This window comes from Schistocerca serialis, chromosome 11, assembly GCF_023864345.2.
Source record: "Schistocerca serialis cubense isolate TAMUIC-IGC-003099 chromosome 11, iqSchSeri2.2, whole genome shotgun sequence".
In the NCBI taxonomy this organism is placed as follows: Eukaryota; Metazoa; Arthropoda; class Insecta; order Orthoptera; family Acrididae; genus Schistocerca; species Schistocerca serialis.
The window spans coordinates 12,682,112-12,709,543 of NC_064648.1; the positions used below are offsets into that span (position 1 = coordinate 12,682,112).

The window sequence follows — 27,432 nt, forward strand, 5'->3', positions numbered from 1 at the left end:
GACTCCGTACATTGTAGCAAAGTGTCCAGAGAGATTTCTGCGCACACCGCCTGAATCTCATTCCAAAGTGTGTCCAGGTTACTTGGTTTACGTTTGTACACCTCATCTTTTACTGTGTCCCGTAAGAAGGAATCCAGCGGCGTGAGGTGTGGAGAGCGTGCAGGAAACTGGATTGGTCCCCTGCGTCCTATCCACTGGCCTGGCACATCGTGATCCAGGTATGCTCGTACGTCCCTATGATAGTGCGGCGGGGCGCCATCTTGTTGGAAATAAAACTCATCATTACCGTATAATGCACGAATGGCAGGGAACATGGAGTCAGCAAGCATTGTTAGGTACGTTTCTCCAGTAACAGTACCTTCAAAGTGGAAAGGCCCAATGAGTCCCCTTGCAGACAAACCACACCACACATTTACACCACGCAAATTCACAGCCTTTTCAACTGTAATGTGACGATTATCTTCAGCCCAGTACACGCAACTGTGGCTATTGACAGCTCCATTGAGTTTGTATTGGACTTCATCCGACCAAATTATGCTACCCATAAATCCCGGTTGACGTCTCACCATCTCCTGAACCCATCACAAAATTCTAACCTTCTATCTGGATCGTCGTCACTTAGCTGTTGCAGCAGCCTCGGAATGTACACACGAAACTTGCCTTTCTTCAGAATGCGTTGCACACTACCAGCACTTACATTACTCTCACGTGCCACTTGCCTCGAAGATTTTTGAGGCGAACGCTGAAACAGTTGCGAGACCGCAGTTGTGGGGAATCATCACTTGTAGCTGTACGAGGTCGCCCTGATCCACCTTTATGCACATCACACACTGTTCCACGAATTTCGAATTTCTCTCGTAGACGTGTAATTGTTAACCTTGGAGGTGGTTCTGTACCATAGTCACTTCTCCACTGTCTTCGAACCGCAGCTACATTCTCAAACTTCCAGTACCACTTAATTATCTACTTCCGCGCTTCGAAGCTCAAACGCACGTCCGCCATGTTGCAGCTAGTTCCTTGCCACTGCTGCCACCTGTTGAAGAAACATAACATTACTTTCTCACATATATTAAACCTTGTAGAACGGGAAATAAATTCACTATAACAGTTCAAAGTGTGTATACATTTTGTTGACGCACCCTGTATATTCGGGATGGGAAAGATTTCTACATACAAGAGTAGCAATGTGATTGCTTCATTGGTGACCGTTTCACATGTCGTCTTATACATTTTTTTGACGCACCCTGTATATTCGGGATGAAAAAGATTTCTACATACAAGAGTAGCAATGTGATTGCTTCGTTGGTGACCGTTTAACATGTCTTCTTACGTCCCAGGCTAAACACATGACGGAAAAAAGCGGAACCAAAATTATATAAGAAGCCATAGCTCTAGTTATTTCTGTAGCTGCTGTATGTGTATTAATTTGTGTGTGTGGGCGAGACGAAACAGTCACTTTGCCATTGCCTGGTCGGTTCACGTCTTCTGTGCTCGCTGTAATTGGCCAACTGGATCACGTGTCCTGTGCTCAGATTGCGTCAACAAAGCCACATCGTCCAGGCAATCTAGACGCCACGCTTTGCGATGCTGTTGTGCCGTACTGATGGATTTACTTGCTCATCGCGCAAATGTGCGGTTTCAGCGCTGCAGCGCATTGAAGGCCAATCCGAGAGACGTCATTGTCTTTTCGGCGTGTTGTGCTACAATGCCTCAAAATCCATGACTGCAGCGCCTCGACCGATCGGCTAATCCAGCGCGGCCGACTGGCAAAGTGGTGGTTAAAACCAGTAGATTGTCCCATCACGAATTCCATAATGTTTGAAGTGAAGTGCGGTGTCATACCTTACGTAAATGGTGCCTAGGGTGTTTAGTTTGTATGTTTCAATTCTAGTTGTTGTTTATAATATGTTGTCACCGATATTTCCTGGCAGATCTAAACTGTGGATCAAGTCGTGACTGCAACCTGGGACCTCCACTTTCTTCGAGCAGGTGTTGTGCTTGCTGAGCTATCCGAGCGTGACTCGCGACTCGCGACTTGCCTTCACAGCTTCAGTTCCGGTAGTAGCTCTTTACCTGTGTACCTCGTGTTGTTCATTTCGTGTGGGTGGTGGCTCAGATTAGTACGTTTACTGTGGTAGAGTCACCAAAGTATCCCCAATAGCTGACAGCACTGTTGGCAGCTTTCAGTTGTAGAGTGCCAACAGGTGCAGGTGAGACAATAATCGACTACAGAGGTGTGGCGTCGTTGGCGGGGAGAGGTAGCCTATAGGGAACGCGTTAAGTGACTGCTCGAAGTACCAGGTGATCAAAAAGTCGGTATAAATTTGAAACTTAATAAACCACGGAATAATGTAGATAGAGAGGTAAAAATTGACACACATGCTTGGAATGACATGGGGTTTCATTAGAACAAAAAAAAAAACGAAGTTCACAAAATGTCCGACAGATGGCGCTGGACAGCGAAACGTCAGTGACTGCGCATGACAATCGTGTATAAAAGGAGCTGTAATGAGAGTCTGAGAATCTGATGCGCCAGCAGTCGCAGCATGTTGACGTTACCTGAAAAGGCACTTTTAGTGAAGCTGTATTATCAGAACCGGGAATGTGCTAGTTCAGCGTTACGATCCTATCGCCATAGGAAGGGGATTCGAACGGGCACCTGTTACCTGGCGATTTAGTGAAGCGGAGGGCATTTGCGGTGTGGGCGTTTCAAAAGATGCCAGAAGATGACGATTGGTTGAGTTACTAAAATGTAGACTTTCACGGCCGGAAATATCATGTCCAGTATAATTATTCGTTTAGAGGAGACGCAAGTACTAGCGGCCACAAGCGGGTATTACGAAAGGCTCTACAGGGAGGCAATCGAAATCGCTAAACACCCAAATAATTTCAACCGAAAGGAGGAGGGCGTGAAATTAAACGGTATATGGATGCCGGTGTTGAGGAAGATGTGTACCACCCGTCCACTACTGGGTGATGGCAACGGCGACGGACAGCGGCCAATTGCACTGACGTTTCCAAAACACGTGACGTCACGCCGCGGCGCGGGAGCGCGCGGACACGGAATTTAGCGGCAGTCAGTAGCGAGCCAGCGGGTGTGTTGGACCTTCCATCGAGCTACGGACCAAAAATGGTTCAGATGGCTCTGAGCACTGTGGGACTTAACATCTGTGGTCATCAGTCCCCTAGAACTTAGAACTACTTAAACCTAACTAACCTAAGGACATCACACACATCCAAGCCCGAGGCAGGATTCGAACCTGCGACCGTAGCGGTCACGGGGTTCCAGACTGAAGCGCCTAGAACCGCACGGCCACACCGGCCGGCCAGCTACGGACCCCCTTGAAGATGTCTCCCGCAGTCGGAGACGAAACGTTGGGAATCGACACAGAATTCATCAACCGACCACGGCATAACATCCCGGATAATTATAATGGACATGATTGGTTGAGTAACGTGTTGTGGACCGACGAAGCTCATTTCACGCTCCGAGGGTCTGTCAATGCCCACAACTGCAGAATTTGGGCTACCGAAAATCCTAGAACTGTCGTGGAAACTCCATTGCACGACGAGAAAGTCACGGTATGGGTTGGATTTACCACATCTAACATTATCGGGCTTTTTTTCTTCGAGGATATGCGTGATTCTGGTTTTGAAACTGCTACCATGACGGGTGAGAGGTACGCCGATATGTTACAGAATCGCATCATCCCCAGCCTGGCTGATAAACACCTGAAGAACGTACGATGTTTATACAGGATGGCGCTCCACCCCATATTGCTAGACGCGTGAAAGATCTCTTGCGCGCGTGGTTTGGTGATGATCGTGTGCTTAGCCGCCACTTTCGTCATGCTTGGCCTCCCAGGTCCCCAGACCTCAGTCCGTGCGATTATTGGCTTTGGGGTTACCCGAAGTCGCAAGTGTGTCGTGATCGACCGACATCTCTAGGGATGCTGAAAGACAACATCCGACGCCAATGCCTCACCATAAATCCAGACATGCTTTACAGTGCTGTTCACAACTTTATTGCCGGCCGAAGTGGCCGTGCGGTTAAAGGCGCTGCAGTCTGGAACCGCAAGACCGCTACGGTCGCAGGTTCGAATCCTGCCTCGGGCATGGATGTTTGTGATGTCCTTAGGTTAGTTAGGTTTAACTAGTTCTAAGTTCTAGGGGACTAATGACCTCAGCAGTTGAGTCCCATAGTGCTCAGAGCCATTTTTTGAACAACTTTATTCCTCGACTACAGCTATTGTTGAGGAATGATGGTGAACATATTGACCATTTCCTACAAAGAACATCATCTTTGCTTTGTCTTATTTTGTTATGCTAATTATTGCTATTCTGATCAGATGAAGCGCCATCTGTCGGAAATTTTTTGAACTTTTGTATTTTTTTGGTTCTAATAAAACCCCATGGCATTCCAAGCATGTGTGTCAATTTGTACCTCCCTATCTACATTATTCCGTGATTTATTCAGTTTCAAATTTATTATAGACTTTTTGATCACCCGGTAGATGCGCGAAGCAGCTGAGGCGAGCTCTTAGCAGCTGTAGAGCCAAAACATTATGACCACCTGCTTAATAGCGTGTTTGTCTGTCTGTGGAATGCAGTACATCACTGATTCTGCGTGCCAGGGTCCGACAGCTTATTGGTAGGTTTGTGGCTGTAGATGTTCATGCACAGGTCACGTGATTCGCACAAATAATGGGCTGCAGATTTGTGTGCGCGGTGGTGGTGCCTAATAGTGACAAAAATACGTAGGATTTCCATCACGCGAATTTGGTCAGCGAGACATTAATGTGAGCTATAATGCTCCTCAAATTCCTGTTCCACGGTTCTGGCTCCGAGATGCGGACAACTATACTGCAGAAAGATAACACCGCCATTGGGGAAGACATCTAGCGTGAAGGGATGCAGGTGGTTTGCATTTGTCAGAGTGCCTTTGATTACTGCCACAGGTGCTGAGCAGATGCGGGAGAATGTCTCCCAGAGCATAACGCTGGTCCTACCAGCCCGCGTCCGTGGTGCGCTGCACATTCTGAGCCGCCGTTCACCTCGATGGCGGCATTTGTGGACATGACCATTGTTTACCAAAAATGTGATTCACCCGAAGAGCTGATACGTTTCATCGATCGTCAGTCGAACCCCGACGGTCCCGCGGCCACTGCACATGTGCACTACTGGCCTTTAAAATAGCTACACCACGAAGATGACGTGCTACAGACGCGAAATTTAACCGACAGGAAGAAGATGCTGTGATATGCAAATGATGAGCTTTGCAGAGCATTCACACAAGGTTGGCGCCGGTGGCGACACCTACAACGAGCTGGCATGAAGAAAGTTTCCAACCAATTTCTCATACACAAACAGCAGTTGACCGGCGTTGCCTGGTGAAACGTTGTTGTGATGCCTCGAGTAAGGAGGAGAAATGCGTACCATCACGTTTCCGACTTTGATAAAGGTCGGATTGTAGCCTATCGCGATTGTGGTTTATCGTATCACGACATTGCTGCTCGCATTGGTCGAGATCCGATCACTGTTAGCAGAATAAGGAATCGGTGGGTTCAGGAGGGTAATACAGAACGCCGTGATAGATCCCAACGGCCTCGTATCACTAGCAGTCGAGATGACAGGCATCTTATCCACATGGCTGTAACGGATCGTGCAGCCACGTCTCGATCCCTGAGTCAACAGTTGGGGAAGTTTGGAAGACAACAACCATATGCACGAACAGTTCCACGACGTTTGCAGCAGGATGGACTATCAGCTCGGAGACCGTGGCTGCAGTTACCCTTGACGTTGCATCACAGACAGGAGCGCCTGCGATGGTGTACTCGACGACGAACCTGGGTGCACGAATGGCAAAACGTCATTTTTTCGGATGGATCCAGGTTCTGTTTACAGCATCATGATGGTCGCATCCGTGTTTGGCGACATTGCAGTGAACGCACATTGGAAGCGTGTATTCGTCATCGCCATACTGGCGTATCACCCGGCGTGATGGTATGGGGTGCCATTGGTTACACGTCTCGGTCACCTCTTGCTCGGATTGACGGCACTTTGAACAGTGGACATTACATTTCAGATGTGTTACGACCCGTGGCTCTACCCTCCATTCGATCCCTGCGAAACCCTACATTTCAGCAGGATAATGCACGACCGCATGTAGCAGGTCCTGTACGGGCCTTTCTGGATACAAAAAATGTTCAACTGCTGCCCTGGCCAGCACATTCTCCAGATCTCTCACCTATTGAAAACGTGTGGTCAATGGTGGCCGAGCAAGTGGCTCATCACAATATGCCAGTCACTACTCTTAATGAACTGAACTGTATCGTGTTGAAGCTGCATGGGCACCTGTACCTGTACACGCTATTCAAGCTGTGTTTCACTCAATGCCCAGGCGTATCAATGCCGTTATTACGGCCAGAAGTGGTTCTTCTGGGTATTGATTTCTCAGGATCTATGCACCGAAATTGCGTGAAAATGTAATCACATCTCAGTTCTAGTATAATATATTTGTCCAATGAATACCAGTTTATCATATGTATTTCTTCTTGGTGTAGCAATTTTAATGGCCAGTAGTGTAATTGACAATGTTGTCGGGTTAAAGTGCGAACACGTACGGATGGTCTGCTGCGTAACATCGTGATCGATAATGTACGATGAAACACTCGTGTGTGCACCGACATTGTGCTCGTTTGGCCGAGACGCCACAGCTCACCACCTATCCTGCCCACGTTCTCTGATGAGTAGTGGATGTCCAACCGTTTAGTGCCTAGTGCTAGTTTCACTGTCCTTCTACCTCTTTCTGTAGATGCACGAGACAGTGGCGTGTAAACATTTGATCAGCTTATCCATTTTCGAGATACTCTTTCACAGGCACTGCATAGTAGTAATCTACCCTTTATCAGAGTCACTTATCTGAATGGCTTTCCCCATTTGCAACCCGTATCTTCTCTACGTGTCTGCCCCACTTGTATACTTTTGTTACCACATCGTATGCCCACAACGCCACCAGGCAGCAACGGATGTCGCGGTGGTCAGTGGTCGTAATCGTTTGACTTGTAAGTGTTGTAGGAACAGTGGAGGTGACAATCCGTTGGCAGCAATGATCTCATGGACGGGGTTGCCGTGACGAACTGTGCTGTAATGTAGCGGAGGTCTGGGTTATGTCGGAAGCGAACCTGTCGAATGTCTCGCCAGAAAATTCTGTTTCTGTTAAATAATATAATAATAATAATAATATCACATCACAGCCAAGGCAGATTAAGCGTGGAATATATCAAGCAAACGCATTAAGTCCTTTCTGGTTCTGCCTTGCTCTGAACCCACTATCCAACATGCTAAATAATACAAATTATGGATATAATATTACTAGAACATACCAACACAAAATCATACATTTGCTATACATGGATGATCTAAAACTACTGGCAGCAACAAATCAACAACTCAACCAATTACTAAAGATAACAGAAGTATTCAGCAATGATATAAATATGGCTTTCGGAACAGATAAATGTAAGAAAAATAGCATAGTCAAGGGAAAACACACTAAACAAGAAGATTACTTATTGGATAACCACAGTGACTGCATAGAAGTGATGGAAAAAACAGATGCCTATAAATATCTAAGATACAGGCAAAAAATAGGAATAGATAATACAAATATTAAAGAAGAACTAAAAGAAAAATATAGACAAAGACTAACAAAAATACTGAAAACAGAATTGACAGCAAGAAACAAGACAAAAGCTATAAATACTTATGCTATACCAATATCTACCTACTCATTAGCAGTAGTGAAATGGAGTAACACAGACCTAGAAGCACTCAATACACTTACACGATCACAATGCCACAAATATAGAATACAGCACATACATTCAGCAACAGAAAGATTCACATTAAGCAGAACGAAAGGAGGAAGGGGATTTATCGACATAATAAACCTACATTATGGACAGGTAGACAATTTAAGAAAATTCTTTATAGAACGAGCAGAAACTAGCAACATACACAAAGCAATCACTCATATAAATACATCAGCTACACCTTTGCAATTTCGTAACCACTTCTACAATCCTTTAGATCACATAACATCAACAGATACAAAGAAAGTAAATTGGAAAAATAAAACACTATATGGCAAGCACCTGTATCATCTAACACAGCCACACATTGATCAAGACGCATCCGACACTTGACTAAGAAAAGGCAATATATACAGTGAGATGGAAGGATTCATGATTGCAATACAGGGTCAAACAATAAACACCAGATATTACAGCAAGCATATATTAAAGATCCCAATACCACAACAGATAAATGCAGACTTTGCAAACAACAAATAGAAACAGTAGATCACATCACAAGTGGATGTACAATACTAGCAAATATAGAATACACCAGAAGACATGACAATGTAGCAAAAATAATACATCAACAACTTGCCATACAACATAAACTAATAAAACAACACATTCCCACATACAAGTATGCACCACAAAATGTACTGGTGAATGATGAATACAAATTATACTGGAGCAGAACCATTATAACAGATAAAACAACACCACATAACAAACCTGACATCATACTCACCAATAAAAAGAAGAAATTAACACAACTAATCGAAATATCCATACTCAATACAACAAATATACAGAAGAAAACAGGAGAAAAAATTGAAAATTAGATCCAACTGGCTGGGGAAGTCAAGGACATGTGGCATCAGGATAAAGTTGACATTATACCAATTATACATCAACTACAGGAGTCATACCACACAATATCCACCAGTACATCAACGCAATACAGCTGCATCCAAACTTATATATAGAACTACAGAAATCTGTAATTATTGATGTTCAATTACCCGAACATTCCTAAATGCAATGTAACATATACCGTACAGTTAAAAGGAAGTCACGCTTGATCGAGGTCCGTGTCACTTTCCATTTTTAACCAGATATAACATCTGAGAAAGGAAAGAAATAATAATAGCTTTATTCAACATCGAATGGTACACTGCACACGTACAAAGAAACAGTAATGATTAAAGTTATTTGTACAATACACAAGACACATTCTTCTGAATACGTCATTAATTTACAACAAAATTACAATAAGATATTCACTGATTTCTATTCACACAATTTCGCGAAGCATTTGTTGTTCTTCATGTAAGTAAGTATGGTACTCTTCTGATGTGTAGAAAGGGTGTTTTACTAAAAGTTTCTTAAGCTGGTGTTTCAATTTAACTGTAGGAAGAGCCATGACTGCACTAGGCAGTGCATTAGCCAATTTTATACCTGCGCACTGAGGCCCCTTTTTGTAAAGTGCTGTTCTGTGGGTGCCAATGTAAAAACTTTATTTCTAGTATTGTACTGGTCGAAATCTGAATAAGTGTTCGGGTGCAGTCTTTTCAGAAGCAATATGGCTTTTAGAATGTATGTGTTTACAACACTTAACACCTCAGTTTTTGGAAACAAGTTGCGACAAGATTTCCTATATTTTGCTCCACAGATTATTCTCACACCCCTTTTTTGAAGAATGAGTTTGGTTGTTGTCCCCCAAATTTCAATACTGTAGTTCAAGTGAGATGAGAAAAGAGCACGGTATGCAGTCCATAGGACTACAGTGTCTCTACAGAACTTGCTAATAGTACTGATTGCAAATATATTTTTTGACAACTTAGTTGTTAGGGAGTCAATATGTGTGTCCCATTTCAGGTTGCTTTGGATTGTTACGCCAAGGAATTTTGCACTAGACTCTTTCTTTACCAATTCGTTGACAATGTATAATTTAATTTCATTATTCAAACTACTTTTGTTAAACTCCATCAAACATGTTTTACTGGTGCTTACATTTAAGTGGCTTTCATTAAAAAACTGAACAATTTCTTTTGTCACATTATTACACTTGGCCTCTAGTTCATTACACAACTCCTTTTTACACACAATGGACGTGTCATCGGCATACAAAACAATTTTTGAATTTATAGTACAGTATTTAATATCATTTACATAGATAAAGAACAGAAGGGGGCCCAACACTGAGCCCTGGGGCACGCCATATTTTATGCAAGCGATCTCTGATTTGTAGACACCACTTTCCGTTTTAAGCAGAACAAACTGTTTTCTAATGCTCACATAACACTTTATTAGGTCATAAGCAGCGCCTCTAATGCCCATGTTCCATAGCTTGTCTAATAGGATGTCAACATTGACACAATCAAAGGCTTTTTCTAGGTCTAGGTATGAAATTTGTAGTGACAGACTGACCAGTAGTGTAACCTGAGCCCTAAGTTAGATTGGAAGATGATAGTCTGATTGTGCGTTGGCAAAGCCAATGAATGTGATGGCTTTCTTTTTGTATAGGCTACTGTATAGTGCATTCCAGAGTTAAATTTATGTCGCTGGTGAAGACACTATTTTCTTACAGTGGCTATATTTTCAGATTTTCAGTACATCTACATCTACACCCATACTCCGCAAGCCACCTGACGGTGTGTGGCGGAGGGTACCTTGAGCACCTCTATCGGTTCTCCCTTCTATTCCAGTCCCGTATTCGCGGAAAGAAAGATTGTCGGTATGCCTCTGTGTGGGCTCTAATCTCTCTCATTTTCTCCTCACGGTCTCTTCGCGAGATATACGTTGGGGGGAACAATGTACTGCTTGACACCTCGATGAAGGTATGTTCTCGAAACTTCAACAAAAACCCGTACCGAGCTACTGAGCGTCTCTCTTGCAGAGTCTTCCACTGGAGTTTATCCATCATCTCCGTAACGTTTCCGCAATCACTAAATGATCCTGTAACGAGGTGTGCTGCTTTCCGTTGGATCTTCTCTCTCTCTTCTATCAACCCTATCTGGTTCGGATCCCACAATGTTGAGCAATATTCAAGCAGTGGACAAACAAGTTTACTGTAACCTACTTCCTTTGTTTTCGGACTGCATTTCCTTAGAATTCTTCATGTGAATGTCAGTCTGGCATCTGCTTTACCAACGATCAATTTTATATGATCATTCCATTTTAGATCACTGCTAATGCCTATTCCCAGAAAATTTATGGAATTAACTGCTTCCATTTGCCGACCTGCTATATTGTATCTAAATGATAAAGGATATTTCTTCCTATGTATTCGCAGCACATTACACTTGTCTACATTGAGATTCAGTTGCCATTCCCTGCACCATGTGTCAATTCATTGCAGATCCTCCTGCATTTCAGTACAATTTTCCTTTGTTACAACCTCTCGATGTACCACAGCATCATCCGCAAAAAGCCTCGGTGAACTTCCGATGTTATCCACAAGGTCATTTATATATATTGTGAATAGCAATGGTGCTACGGCACTCCATTGCGGCACACCTGAAATCACTTTTACTTCGGAAGACTTCTCTCCATTGAGAATTATATGCTGCGCTCTGCTATCTAGGAACTCTTCAATCCAATCAGACAATTGGTCTGATAGTCCATATGCCCTTACTTTGACTGTGGGGAACTGTATCGAACGCCTTGCGGAAGTCAAGAAACACGGCATCTACCTGTGAACCCGTGTCTATGGCCCTCTGAGTCTCGTGGAGAAAAGCGCGAGCTGGGTTTCACACATTCGTCTTTTTTGAAACGCGTGCTGATTCCTACAGAGTAGATTTCTAGTCTCCAGAAAAGTCATTATACTCGAACATAATACATGTTCCAAAATTCTACAACTGATGGATGTTAGAGATATAGGTCTATAGTTCTGCACATCTGTTCGACGTCCCTTCTTGAAAACGGGGATGACCTGTGCCCTTTTCCAATCTTTTGGAACGCTACGCTTTTCTACAGACCTACGGTACACCTACATCGGATGGCATTAAAAAGAACAGCATTCCTGACTCTCAGTGCCAATGGAGATCCTGTGACATCATCGGAATTTATATTGCAGTGTTTCTGTTTTTTATTATGTCAGCTGTCAGTTATTCCTTAAGGCACATATCTCTATCACATCAATGATGTGAGCGGTCTGTTGGCTCAATATCACACTATTAACTTGTCCTGAAATAGTTTCAGCCATAAGAAATGATTTCAGCGACAGTTGTCAAATAATGTTGGCATGTTGTTGCTGTTATTTGTTCCATTAACACAGTGGGAAGTAGCTGAAATCCGTGTGAGTGCGGGCTTGTAATGCTGTTTATGTTTTTTTGCAGTGTCTGCAAGCATATCCGACAGACGTCCACTCGACAGCTCGTCACCTCCCCTGGCGCCTTCCACCTCACCGTAGTCCGACTGCAGGCTCGACAGTGAAATGGCTTCAGTGTCTGAGCACAGTGGACTGTGCCACGCGGGAGAAGGCGCTGCAGTGTGGCGTACGAGCATTGACGACTTGCCTGAGGAGATACTGATAAAGATCTTCTCTCACTTGTCTTTCACTGAGCTAGTGGACGTGGTACGGAAAGTGTGCCGTCGTTGGAGAAAGCTGTCGCGAGATTTGAGGTTGTGGGCTGACAAGGAATACCATGTCGGGTAAGTAACCTGCTGGCTGTAACATTGTAAAACTGACGTGGGAACTTTGGATGTGAGCACACTGTCGGCACAACTTAGATCATTCTGCTTTTGTATTCAAAATGAGTTCCACTTTTAGAATCCTGTAAAGGAGCTAAGACCTATTTGATTTTGGTATATTTGTTAGATTGATGTGTTAGCTAAATTGGATAGTGTCATTTGGTGCACAGGTGCTAGTAATAAACTGTCTTCTTTTACTTCTTCGTTAGTCTTGTACCCTGTTCTGTTTGTGAACCAGGGTATACGCCATATTTTCACCTTTCTTTTCTACCCCTTTACTTCTCTTTGTGAGCAGGTACCCATTCATTTTTTTCTTGCCCTCATTTTTCCCTGACGGAGTTTCAAAACATTCCAAAGATCAGTGACTCTCTCTGCCGATTAAATATCTTTCTGCCCACCACTAGTTCCTATTGTGCTCTGGCGTAAAAGTCTACGATAGGGCCAGTGGTGTACTTACATGTTTAATGCAAGAAACATTTCTGTATGTTTTCCCCACATTACATTTTCATCTATCCGTACTCCTAAAAATTTAGTGACACGGGTTTTCTTTATCTTACACTGCCCAAGTTCTGTTGTTATGTGGCTCCTAGTTTGTTTTATGTCTGAAGTCTACCGAAACTCTTTCTTTGTCATTCACAATTAAAATGTTATCCATAAACAATACATTTCATCTTTCTGCGCTACTGTGACTGTCTTCTGAAGGCCAGCATCATTCATAGCTTTAACAGACAGATTGGTGTCATCAGCAAACAATATTGTACCTGCTGCTAATACATGGCTTGGCATGCCATTTATAAATATTAAGAACAGCAGTGGTGCCAGCAGGGAGTCTTGTGGCACCCCGTATCCGACTCTTTGGTATTCTGATGAGTAAACTTTCCCTGCATCTTTACCATTTGGTGCCTGTTACAAAGATAAGATTTGAACCATTCATATGAATCCCACAACATAGCAATATAGCTCTCTCTCTCTCTCTCTCTCTCTCTCTCTCTCTCTCTCTCTCTCTCTCTCTCTCTCTCTCTCTCTCTCTCCCTATCTCTCTCTTTCTTTCTTTTTAAAAAAATACATAAGACATGTTGAAGACACCTCCCTATCCCCCCCCCCCCTGGTCATGATTGATTATATAATGAACTTTTCTCTGATCAGGAACTCTTTCAGGCTCTTGACGCATCAAACAGTGTGGCCTCAGGCCCTGGTTCAGTTCATTATCCAACATGTGAATGTTACTCAAACCTGGCCAGAAAGTATTTTTGCTTTTCAGGGTCAAGATAGTATCCCTATCCTTAAACCAGGCAAAATACAGACATCCATTGACAGCTACTGACCGATTAGCCTCATCAGTGTGCTCTGAAAACTGCTCGAAAAGATGGTGGCCCGACGGTTGTTCTGGTTTCTTGAATCACTGGGCCTTTTGTCCCCCAGTTTCCAGGAGGAACAATCCTCAATTAACCATATGGTTAGGTTGGAAACAGCAATCTGATGGGGTGTTTCTAAATGGTGAAATCTCATTGAAGCCTTTTTTATCTCCATGAGGCATACAACACTGCCCAGCATGATCACATTTTACTTAACCTAAATGACAGGGGCTTTCAAGACGCCCTACTGATTTTTGTCGGCTTTTACTCCACTGATTTTTTCGTGTTACAGTCGGTACACCACTCAGAGTGCACGGGTCCAAAAAAATGGCAGGGCTCCATGCATTTCACAACCTGTCGTACCTCTCGTCACACTCACATTGTTTCAACTTTTGCATTTGTAACAGCTCCCAGTCTGTAGCCTTCACCAAACAACAATTTCAAGGTGTATCCACGGAGCCTCCACTTGGACCCTTTCCCGCGACCTCCAATTCTCTTCGACAAAAATGTGAGACACGCATTTGTGTCGTCCTACCGCAGTCCGTCTGGACCCAGAACTCGACTTGTGTACTTAGTGCCGGGATGTTGTTGCACAGTCTCAATTTTTGGGATTCCTCTTTGATAAAAGGCTGACACAGCTGTCCCATATTTGTTAACTAAAGAGTCGCCCGCACGCGTAAGCTTAAACCTCTCCACTTCCTCGCCCACACCTCTCGGGGAGCGAATCATCCTATTCGGCCTAACTCCGTACGTACCGGGCCACAGTTTCGACCTAACTGGATGGTGGTCACCAGGTTTATGCTTCAGGGGTACCTTCAAATTTGAAATGACTGCACCGAGTCTGTCATCGTGGAATAAGTCGAGTCACTGGCACCAGTCCTCAGCTCGTCATATAGTGGCTGCCTCTGGTCTCCAGTGTCCCGGGTTCGATGCCCGGACCGGTTGGGGATTTTCTCTGCCCGGGGTTGGGTGTTTGTGTTGTCCTCATCATTTCTTCATCATCATCATCATCATCATTTGTGATTGTGGCTAGATTGGGTTGTGTAAAAATTGGGACTTCGGGCGGGTGCTGATGACCACGCAGTTGAGTGCCCCACACATCAATCATCATCATCATCATCATCATCATCATCATCATCAGACCACTTCATTGAGACCACTTCATTGAGACCACTTCATTGAGACTACTTCCTTTGACACTCTGTTATATAGCATGGTTCTCCTCTCCCATCTGCTAAGTTTTGAATATCTGCTGATAGCAAATTTTTTTTCTATCCTATAATTTTCTACCATGTTTCCAGTACTGTTTTGTAAGTCATATATGGCACATGTATTGCTTTTGCAGAGGTGTAACTGGGCTTTCTCCATTTAGCTTTGTCGTTTAGTTTATTCTTCTCACTACGCTGATTGCATTGGTGGCATCAGTTTGGCTGTGGAAGGTGTTGATTAAGTATTACAATCGATTGGGGTTAACACCATAGTTCGATACGTGTGAAACTTGGTGAGCTAATCGGCACAATTTAATTTAATGACCCATACCAACAGAATGCTGAGCATTCTGACTTTAATGGAAAGTACTTTAAATTACCAGTGACAAGACAGTTGACATTCAAATACATCAGCAGCCCCGTCTTCCATTACAAATTTCATCATAGCTGCTGTTAGATTATGACTTTTGACTACTTATTTTTGTGTATAAAATGATATGCAGTATTGATTAATTGATTTCATAATTAATAATTTCATATAATTTACCCTAATTTGCTGTAGGGCACTGATGCATGTAAATAAGGGATCTACATTGTGTGAAAGTAATAGCACCCAAGTATTTTTCTGAATTTCTGACCAGCAACATTTTCTGTGAGCCAAAATCATATTAGTTCTTGTAATATAAGAAAATCAGAAAAATCCAACCTAGCCATTTTTAAACCACAATGTAGCCTCCAAAATAGCAGTTTGTTCTTATGCCAGTCTACAAAGAGTCAGACTTCACCCAGAATTGGCAGTCGGTCGTTTGAAAGCTCACGAGTAAGACCTATGTCGGGAGCACCCCCAGTGTCAATTTGTGCCACTACTACGTGTGTTCGGCGAGCAAAAATATGTCCACTGACAACAGCAAAGCTCGAGACTTGGATGCTTAATAATTTTTGAGTGATTTCTGTAGCCTAAATTAATGAACATCTTTACTAAACTGTGTTGTGATTGAAAAATGGTAGGAAATGTTACGGCCATCAAAACTACCGATTGTTGAATACTGAAGCTCGTTATGGACTGAATTGAACTACCGAAGTGTAATCATTTCTGTAATAAATTACTACAGGGTAGTGTTAAAAAGGAACTGTGACTTTTTGTGTAAATACTGACTGTATTTTGTACCACAGTCAAACAATTAACTTCACCACTGTTATTGTAGATGTCGATCTGGTTTTGTGGGCTAGTAAGTTTTTGTAATTGATAAACGGGTCACTGTTCTTAACAGTTGAACTTAGTGAAGAATGCATGTATGTGTGTTAATGCAATCTAGATTATATGTACATTTTTGAGTAAACACCATCCCTCACTCATTTGGACTTTCAACTTCACTGATAAAAGAGTGATGATGCTACTGAGGAAAGAACTACAATAAGCAGGTCAGTTCTGCTTAAAGTCTTTGCTGAAGCAGAGAACTTACCTCTCCGTTTCTCACAGTACCAACTCCAGCTCACTTACGCAATCGCACTCGAATGTTTTCCTAATTGTCCAACTTATCGGATTCTTCTCGGATAAGGGGCACCGATCCACCCACCCTCGGGGGTGATTAACAGTCGGAATGCACCTGGAGGTCCCCCACGTAACTTGCTCAGAATGTGCACACCGTGTTCTGCCCCCTCCGTTAGCACCCAGACCACGAATTGAGACCAACCTGCATCATCCCTGTTATCTTTCAATGTCTGTTTTTGTCAGTTCATCAGGAGTATCAGGATGGTAGTAGCTCTGAAACCCCGAGTAAGGCAGGATATGCTTTACGCCTCCTGCTAACCCTTTTTTTTAAAAAAGAAAATTGCTACCAGGAACATCTAGTGTTTTTACTGCAGAGCTGATAGTCATTAACAGAGCTTTAAGTTTTATAAAACAGACTTCTGTTGATGAGATCTTAATTTGTAGTGACCCAGTGAGCAGTCTCCGTGCTATTGACCGATGTTACTTTCGTCACCTACTGTTTACGATCTTTTCCGTGACCTCGGTTGCAGTGCCTGCTCAGTTGTCTGTCTCCGGGTCCCGAGTCCAGGGAATGAACCGGCTGCCTGTTTGGCTGGAGAAGCGATTACCCACCCGACATTCACGTAGACAGTAGTGTGTGGAGATCTGCAGACCTCTGTTCACTCAGAAACAGAACATCTGGTGAGCTACTGTCCCTTTTAACAAACTCTACACTATCGAGGAGACTGCTGCTGTACCGCTGTAATGAATCTCCTATCCTACGTAGCACAGTCTTCCGGATTGTTCACCTCTAATGTTGGTGGACAGCGTACGGTGGTTTTGAAGTGCTTTTGGGATGGTGCGGGATGGTTTGGCTGGTTCTGTGGGATTGTCAACACCACCATCTCTATCAGCTGCCACGGTCATACCTCTTCTACTCTGTTTTAATCACTTTCAGGTGTGGTTTGCCCTTTTTTCTGCCATACCCTATTTTGTGTTTTAGGGGCAACACTCCATTGTAGCCGAGACCTTCATTATTTCTTACCCTCCGTACTAGCTGTTGACAGAGTATCTGCTTAATAGGGTTTCACGCTTCCCCCAAGATAGTGGGTGCTGTTCCCCTCTTTAAGACTTCGACTCTCCAGAGAGGGGCGGCTGAGGGAGGGGAGACTCCCGCCACACGCCGAGCCCTGAGCGACACTCGCCCGCGCCCACCCACCTCTTGACGTCACTGTTACTCTCACCTTATTTTCTTGTCGGCAGCCCATCTGATGTTCATTACGTTTATAGATTTATGACTTTTGCTATTTTGAATGTCCTGGCTAGGTCATCTTCTTCCTCTGTAACTTGGTGAGCCCATTATGTGGTCGGTGGGGATCGGATAGGAGTGAAGTTTCTGCCTCCACAAATGGGTGTGGGGAGAGTCCTCGTATGCTCTTATAATTTTGTATCTGCCCAACCCGTAGACATTTACCTCTCTTTAAATTAATTCTCAGCTGTGACAGAATGTCTGCAAGGTCGCCACAGGCTCTGGAAATTGGGGAATATCGGGGAATTTTAAACACGTCAGGGAAATTGGGGAAATTTGAAAAAACACTAGAAATAATCATTTTTGTCTCGGTATGTGAAATGTTTTGTTTACTGATGTGTCGTGCACCGTCGCTGAGCACGTGCGCCTCTTCCCTACTCTCTCATTGCTGCTGCTTCTCTTCTCCCCTTCCTACCGTTCCCATCAATTCGCAGTCGGTGCTGCCGACACTTCTTGCCGCCAGCCTAGCAGCTGCCGACGAGAGGCGTGGAGGTGTGGGGAGTGGTTTGTTCGGATCTGATTCTGAGAGACTGTAGACGCAGTGGCCAGAGCTGGCAGCCCTGCATATGTGAGTTGCATCTTAGTGATTGTGTGAATGCGTGTGTGCTCTTGTTTGGCTGTCGCTGAAAATTTAGTTGTGAGAGTGTGATTGTCTTTTCTACGTGCCCGTTCTGGTTCAGCGATCGTCTTTACGGTGACTCGCTACCTATCCTCATTATTATCGATTCTCGGAGTATTCGTACGGATCGAGCACCGTGGCCTCATTTCGTCGACGCGCTGTCTGTGACTCTGAATAGCTGGCCACACGAGTGGATTTCCGTGACGACCTAAAACTGCAGGCCGTTTCTGCGAGTATCTGTAATGTGTCTGGCCTGCCGTTCAGTTTCCACTAATGTGCAGGCCCTGCCTGTCTGATCTAGTCCCACTGATCTGCCTGCAGGCCGGATCTGCTTGTGTGTGGTGCGATGCAGCAGATTTTCACGGTTTATCCTCGGACCCAGGTTTGCGGTGCTCCTCAGCAGACCAGAGGCCGTGGGCAATGGATTTCAGGAATTGTGACTGTCTCACTACAAGTACGTTGCACAGTGTGGCATTTTATAGACATTTTATTTGTTCTAGTACATTTTGGCACTTCAAAAGTAGTTTATATATCAGAAAAATTGTGTTGGTTGCTGGCAGCTTGTGCACTATGTACTCATGTATTTGTCAAAAGAAAAGTCACATAATACTCACTAGACATGGCCTGCACCTCAACAGGTATGGGAAGGGGAGGTTGGCAAAGCTTATACGTGACAGCATAGGTGGGGTTGGTGGGATCACTCGTGGGAAAATTCCTGCAGTAGTGGGTGTTAGAGCTGCACCTTTTTTAGATTGAAGTCAGCTGATAGGTATTCCTGCTTAAGGGAAGTTTCTCTAACAAGGGAATCACTTTTGACAAAGCTTAGGTATCCGAGTAATAAGGGAATTAGTATATTTCATCAAAATATACAAGGTATTAGAGATAAAGTTAGTGAACTGCTTATAGATGTTGACTCTGAAATTATTGGTATATCTGAACACTTCTTAAATAAGGATATAATTCAGAGGCTTCCTTTACCAGGATACAGGTTGGCTGGCTGCTTTTCGAGGAGCTCTTTGCAGTGTGGGGGAGTAGCCATGTATGTGAAAAATGGCATCCCATTTGAGTCAATTGATGTGTCAAAGTACTGCACTGAAAATGTGTTTGAATGTTGTGCAGGTGTGGTTAAATTTAATGGAGCTAAACTTGTAACTGTTGTTATTTATAGATCCCCAGACTCCGATTTCACAACATTTTTGCTAAAGCTAGAAGAGGTTCTTGGTTCACTTTATAGGAAATACAAAAAGTTAGTTATATGTGGTGACTTCAATATTAATTGTATAAGTGATTGTGCAAGGAAGAGGATGTTGGTAGACCTCTTTAATTCATATAATCTTATGCAAACCGTATTCTTTCCAACGAGAGTGCAAGGGAACAGTACAACAACCATAGACAACATTTTTGTTCATTCCTCATTACTAGAAGGGCATTCTGTTAGCAAAAAGGTGAATGGCCTTTCAGATCATGATGCGCAAATTTTAACTTTAAAAGATTTTTATGCTGCAACATGTGTTAAATATAGTCATCAGCTGTTCAGGAAAGCTGATCCAGTTGCTGTAGAGACCTTTGTAAACCTTATAAAGGAACAAGAGTGGCAAGATGTTTATAGTGCTGATACAGTAGACGATAAATATAATGCTCTTCTCAAGACTTTTCTCATGCTCTTTGAAAGTTGCTTTCTGTTAGAACGTTTAAAACAGGGTACTAGCACAAACAGGCAGCCTGGGTGGCTGACTAGAGGGATAAGAATATCTCGTAGAACAAAGTGGCAATTACATCAAAACGTTAGAAACAGTCAAAATCTAAATGCAGCAGCCCATTACAAACAGTATTGTAAGGTGCTTAAAAATGTTATTAGGAAGGCAAAAAGTATGTGGTATGCAGATAGAATAGCTAAGTCTCAGGATAAAATTAAAACCATATGGTCAGTCGTAAAGGAAGTTGCTGGTCTGCAGAGACAGGTCGAGGATATAGAATCAGTGCGTAGTGGGAATGTCCGTGTTACTGATAAGTCAATATAATGGAAGGAAACATTCCACGTGGGAAAAATTATATATAAAAACAAAGATGAGGTGACTTACTGAACAAAAGCGCTGGCAGGTCGATAGACACACAACAAACACAAACATACACACAAAATTCAAGCTTTCGCAACAAACTGTTGCCTCATCAGTTCTCAGCCATATCTGTAACTTTTCCTTTAGGAGTGGTCGGTTTCCTGACCAATTAAAGTACTCGGTAGTGAAGCCACTTTATAAATATGTCTGCTTGTGTCTGTATGTGTGGATGGATATGTGCGTGTGTGCGAGTGTATACCTGTCCTTTTTTCCCCCTAAGGTAAGTCTTTCCACTCCCGGGATTGGAATGACGCCTTACCCTCTCCCTTAAAACCCACTTCCTTTCGTCTTCCCCTCTCCTTCCCTCTTTCCTGATGAGGCAACAGTTTGTTGCGAAAGCTTGAATTTTGTGTGTATGTTTGTGTTTGTGTGTCTATCGACCTGCCAGCGCTTTTGTTTGGTAAGTCACCTCATCTTTGTTTTTACTGATAAGTCACATATATGTACAGTATTTAATAATCGCTTTCTGAATATAGCAGGTGAACTAAATAGAAACCTAGTCCCAACAGGGAATCATATAGCGCTCTTAGAAAAAAGTGTTCCGAGATTGTTACCTGAAATGCTCCTCCATGATACTGACAAGAGGGAGATTGAGTTAATAATTAAATCACTAAAGACCAAGAACTCTCATGGATATGACGGGGTATCTAGCAGAATACTGAAGTATTGTTCTATGTATGTTAGCCCAGTTCTCAGCCATATCTGTAACTTTTCCTTTAGGAGTGGTCGGTTTCCTGACCGATTAAAGTACTCGGTAGTGAAGCCACTTTATAAAAAGGGAGACATTGATAATGTTGACAATTTTAGACCTATTTCTATGCCATCGGTGTTTGCTAAAGTTATCGAGAAGGTTGTATATACAAGGTTACTGGAGCATTTAAATTCACATAATTTGCTGTCAAATGTTCAGTTTGGTTTTAGAAATGGTTTAACAACAGAAAATGCTATATTCTCTTTTCTCTGTGAGGTTTTGGACGGATTAAATAAAAGGTTGCGAACGATAGGTGTTCTCTTTGATTTAATGAAGGCTTTTGACTGTGTTGACCACAAAATATTACTGCAGAAGTTGGACCATTATGGAGTAAGGGGAGTAGCTTACAATTGGTTCGCCTCTTACTTTAAGAACAGAAAGCAGAGGGTAATTCTCCGCAATATTGAGAGTGGTAGTGATGTTCAGTCCCAATGGGGCACTGTTAAGTGGGGCGTTCCCCAAGGGTCGGTGCTGGGGCCACTGCTGTTTCTTATTTATATAAATGATATGCCTTCTAGTATTACAGGTGATTCAAAAATATTTCTGTTTGCTGATGACACCAGCTTGATAGTGAAGGATCTTGTGTGTAATATTGAAACAGTAACAAATAATGTAGTTCATGAAATAAGTTCGTGGCTTGTGGAAAATAATTTGATGCTGAATCACAGTAAGACTCAGTTTTTACAGTTTCTAACTCACAATTCAACAAGAACCGATATTTTGATCAGACAGAATGGGCATATTATAAGCGAGACGGAACAGTTCAAATTCCTAGGCGTTCGGATAGATAGTAAGCTGTTGTGGAAAGCCCATGTCCAGGATCTTGTTCAGAAGCTAAATGCTGCTTTATTTACTATTAGAACAGTATCTGAAATAAGTGACAGTTCAGCACGAAAAGTAGTCTACTTAGCATATTTTCATATGCTTATGTCGTATGGTATTATTTTTTGGGGTAATTCTTCTGATTCAAAAAGGGTATTTTTTGCTCAAAAACGGGCTGTTCGAGCTATGTGTGGTGTAAGTTCGAGAACCTCTTGTCGACCCCTATTCAGAAATCTGGGAATTCTGATATTGCCCTCACAGTATATATTTTCTTTAATGTCGTTTGTTGTTAGCAATATTAGCCTATTCCCAAGAGTTAGCAGCTTTCACTCAGTTAATACTAGGCAGAAATCAAATCTGCATGTAGAATGCACTTTTCCTTGACTCTTGTGCAGAAAGGAGTGCAATATTCTGCTGCATCCATTTTCAATAAGCTACCACAAGAACTCAAAAATCTTAGCAGTAGCCCAGACTCTTTTAAGTCTAAACTGAAGAGTTTCCTCATGGCTCACTCCTTCTATTCTGTCGAGGAGCTCCTGGAAGAGCTAAAAAATTAAGCAAATTCCAGTGTTACATTGTTGATTTTCTTCATTTAAACTTACGACTTGTCACCTGAATATGTTTTTTTTTATATTTCATTTTATCTGTTTCTAATATCGTGTTATAATTTTATGTATTGACTCGTTCCATGACCATGGAGACTTCTCCTTAATTTGGTGCCACAGAACAATAAATAAATAAATAAATAAATAAATAAATAATAGATGTAACACGATATCAAACATAGTAGAACCAACCTTTTATTGGCAGCCACCGACAGAGCTGGTTTACACAGTTCATCCCCATCTTACACACTTCTTTCAAGAGGCCTACTTTTTTCTGAGGTTATTTATGAAATTGGTGAAGGTATTTTAAATCTCTTTTAACTCCAAGGGAATGCGTATTTTTGTCACCAAAAATGTTTTATTTATTTGAAATAAATTAATATCAGTGGTTTTAATGAAACACGCATACCGTGTGGCTTGCTTTCTCCATCTAAAAACAGTTCATTACAAAAGATGTTGAGGTTAGTACTAAAGATTTTTGCTCACATCAGGAAATGCCATCTGCTTGCAAGGTTTTTTTAAAGATATTTCCTAGTTTACACTATTGTTTCTTGTACCGTAGCTACAAAGACAGATTGTCAACTTACGTCTTAATTTTCACCCTTGAAATCTCAAAATTTGTCAGGGAAAATGCTAAAACTTGTCTGGAAATCAGGGAATTTCACTCAGGGAAACTTGTGGCAACCCCAGTCTGATACATCGCCATGAGTCCCTCGATCCTTACCGACCAACCGACACATTTCTTTGCGTTGTCCTGCTTCTGTAATTGTGACCTCTTCACATTTTCAACTGTGCGAATCCGAGCAAAGGAGATTGCAAAAAAGGTGACAGTTGCTAGGATATTAGGTATAAAACCTAACATCTGAGAAGAAATACGTAGTCTTAGAATCTATAAATTTCAGTACCACTTTGCGCAGTGGACAGTGACACCGTGTAGCATTAATTGTCAATTCATGAGCCTAAGTTCGAATATTCGTGCGAGTTGCTCTTTCCGTGTAGCAGAATTAGTGTAACTCCGTTTTTCTGCGCAAATCTGTTTCCAATCAGTTGCATGTCGAACAGCACCCACTCGGCAGCAGTAGTACCTGAAAAACAGCATTCGGTGAAATCAAAAAAGTGTATGAGCACTTTGCAAAGTGTCAGTTGCACCCAAATAGTACTACTTTTACTGCAACAACAAAAGTAAAGAACATTAACAGTTTGTGTTACAATCGCCCGGTAATGACGACAGTCCTGTACTGTGATCTTGACAGACCTCTTAGCCACTTGTATGCATCGTGACTAAAATGCTTGTAATGTAGTTGAGAATTCAGTTTTTTATACAGATAACCTCCTCAATTCTCATATTTACTATTGTAACTCAAAGCATTAAACTTACTAAGTATATTGTTCACTCTCAAAATTATATACAAATCAACTCGAATCAGTCTGTAGTTTGCAGTTGTAGTGTACAGAATGTAATTATAATACTACTGCGACTCCCTGTTAAGTTACAGCTGTGTGCCGGAGTGGTACATTACCTTTCATGGGCAAGTGTTCTGCCTACTGAACAATCCGAGCACGACTCACGACCTGTGCTCACAACTTTACTTCTACCAGTTCCTCATCTCCTACCTTCGAAACTTTACACAAGTTCTGTCACATTCCTCGCAGTCTCGACACTCCCTAAAGAAATGATCGTATCCAGAAATGGCTCAGCTGTTGCCTAAAACGTAGTTTCTGCAATGAATTTTGACTCTACTGTGGAGTGTACACTGATAAGCAACTTCCTGGCAGGTTCGAGTCTTGGTCAGCCACACACTTTTAATCTGCCATTAGATTTCAAATTGGTGCACACTGTGCTTGAGGTTGAAAATTCATTCAGAGCAACAAAACCACACAAACTGAAAAAAGAAAAAATAACAAATGACAATAAATTAAAAGCACATTTTGGTCTTGCTGAAACTTTCTCGGCAGCAACAGTACTTAAATACCAAATTACATAAAACTGCAATAACAGTCCAACACGTTTTCATTAAACAGTCTCAGAATAATTAATTATGTTGAAAGGCTCATCTCTACTTACTTTTTAAAGAAAAATTCATTTATGTATTGTTAATAAGAAACAGTGATACACGTTAACTCTAAGAACAATAATGCGAAAGAGAGATCGTGTTTTATTATAGTTTACTTGACCTGTCTCATATATGAAATTTTTCAACATAAGAAAAAGCAGATACATATGGCTAAATTGACAGTGAAATTAGTCTATTCTTAGTACACATATACAGAAACAATTATTGCTACACATGATCTTTGTCTTGTCATGACAACTGTATCACCACTGGAATTAGTTCACAGTGGACAACTGGCAGATTCTGCATCTGATATACCCATGACGCACATAATCACAGGTGATTGTCAATAAAAACAAATAAGATAGTTAGAATTTTGTTTAAAAATAAAAGTATAAAATTTGTAGCTGATGTTGTTGTTTGTGCCTGTTACTTATAATTGACTTTGTAGAAGGTTTTTGTAAAATAAGTACAAAAATGAAAGAAAAAACTTTAGTAGACAGTCTCCAAAAATTTGTGCTATGCACAAAGGAAAATAAAAACTGTATTTGAATTTCAGGTCCATCTCTAGTGGCCTCATTGTCGACAGTAGGTTAAATGCTAATCTCCCTTGCTTCTTTTGTTTGACTACTACTACTACTACTACTACTACTACTAGTAGTAGTAGTGTTCCAGCAGTAATTGTTCCTATTCATTAAAATGCTTATCATTATACAGTCTAATTTTGGAAGTATAAGTATCTCAAGTGCTATCAACATTTAATATGGTTTAGCGTTCCTTTACCTTTTATTCTTGACAGTTGTGCCTTTATGTGCTTGTTGGACTTCTGATCCATCTGTTTTAGCATTGCTATTAAGAACTGTTACACCACATTTTTAATCTGTACCAGATAACTTGTGAGATATCAATTGCATTAATGTGTATTTTCTTCACAAAACTTACGTAGACTTGTTAAGTCAAACCTACTCAGTTCAATAAGCCGTGTCCAAAATGGCTCGGAAAGAATGATGGAGATTATAATGTCTCCTTGTCTAACAACCTTCAGTCGTTTCAACCTACACTTTGGTTTTCAGCACTTTTATTCTCACATTGCAGCCCCCCACCTCCCACCCCCTCCCCCCCTCCCCCCCTCCCCCCCCACCCCCACACACACACACACACACACATGCACAGGAGTTGTGTCGCGTCACTGGCTGCCTCCACAGGCACAACAGTTGCCGATGCGCGTGGTTCTGATGCAGAATCGTGTCTTTGTCAACTCACAATGAAGTATTGACAAATCTATATTTGTTCATGATAGGAGGTCACATGTTATGACAGGTCGGTGTAGCAAGCACGTTATTATAAATGTTTTCATAGAAATAAAGTGGTGATGGCTAATAACTTGTAGTTCGCATATTTCTGTACTTCGTGGACCCGATGCCCACAATAATCCTGACAAATACCCAGGGAGACCCTCAGCCAAGATACAGACCTCATAAATGCCTTGTTGTTGTTGTTGTGGTCTTCAGTCCTGAGACTGGTTTCATGCAGCTCTCCATGCTACTCTATCCTGTGCAAGCTGCTTCATCTCCCAGTACCTACTGCAGCCTACATCCTTCTGAATCTGCTTAGTGTATTCATCTCTTGGTCTCCCACTACGATTTTTACCCTCCACACTGCCCTCCAATACTAAATTGGTGATCCCTCGATGTCTCAGAACATGTCCTACCAACCGATCCCTTCTTCTAGTCAAGTTGTGCCATAAGCTCCTCTTCTCCCCAATTCTATTCAATACCTCCTCATTAGTTATGTCATCTACCCATCTAATCTTCAGCATTCTTCTGTAGCACCACATTTCGAAAGCTTCTATTCTCTTCTTGTCCAAACTATTTGTTGTCCATGTTTCACTTCTATACATGGCTACACTCCATACAAATACTTTCAGAAACGACTTCCTGACACTTAAATCTACACTCGATGTTAACAAATTTTTTCTTCTTCAGAAACGCTTTCCTTGCCATTGCCAGTGTACATTTTATATCCTCTCTACTTCGACCATCATCAGTTATTTTGCTCCCCAAATAGTAAAACTCCTTCACTATTTAAAGTGTCTTATTTCCTGATCTAATTCTCTCAGCATCACCCAACTTATTTCGACTACATTCCATTATCCTCATTTTGCTTTTGTTGATGTTCATCTTATACTATCCTTTCAAGACACTGTCCATTCTGTTCAACTGCTCTCCCAAGTCCTTTGCTGTCTCTGACAGAATTACAATGTCATCAGGAACCTCAAAGTTTTTATTTCTTCTCCATGGATGCCTTATAAAGGTGAAATTACTACTATTAATGATCCTTCCTTGCCATCAACATCAGAACCACTGGTTTTGAAAGTTAACATTTCTGCTGATATGCCCCCCCACCCCACCCTATTTTTGTGCTTGTGTTTGTTATTGTATGGTTTTCCTATCTGTTCACTTCTGGTTTCGCACGGGACAGCGCTTCGATTGTGGGTGCTAAAATAGACTGCCACAGTGTGTTGACAAATTCTCTGTCCTGCCAGTCGGAGATACTATTCAGGAGTGAAC

General features: G+C 42.2%; 1 protein-coding gene across 1 annotated transcript in view; it reads left to right on the forward strand.

Annotated features, from left to right (window-relative positions):
- The window catches only part of LOC126427134 (uncharacterized), a 70,531-nt gene that overhangs the window by 29,847 nt on the left and 13,252 nt on the right, over positions 1-27,432 (forward strand). The window contains exon 2 of the mRNA XM_050089358.1: positions 12,197-12,512. Within this exon, the coding sequence (XP_049945315.1) occupies positions 12,295-12,512 (218 nt within the window). The 5' untranslated portion in view covers positions 12,197-12,294. The remainder of the gene's footprint in view (positions 1-12,196; positions 12,513-27,432) is intronic.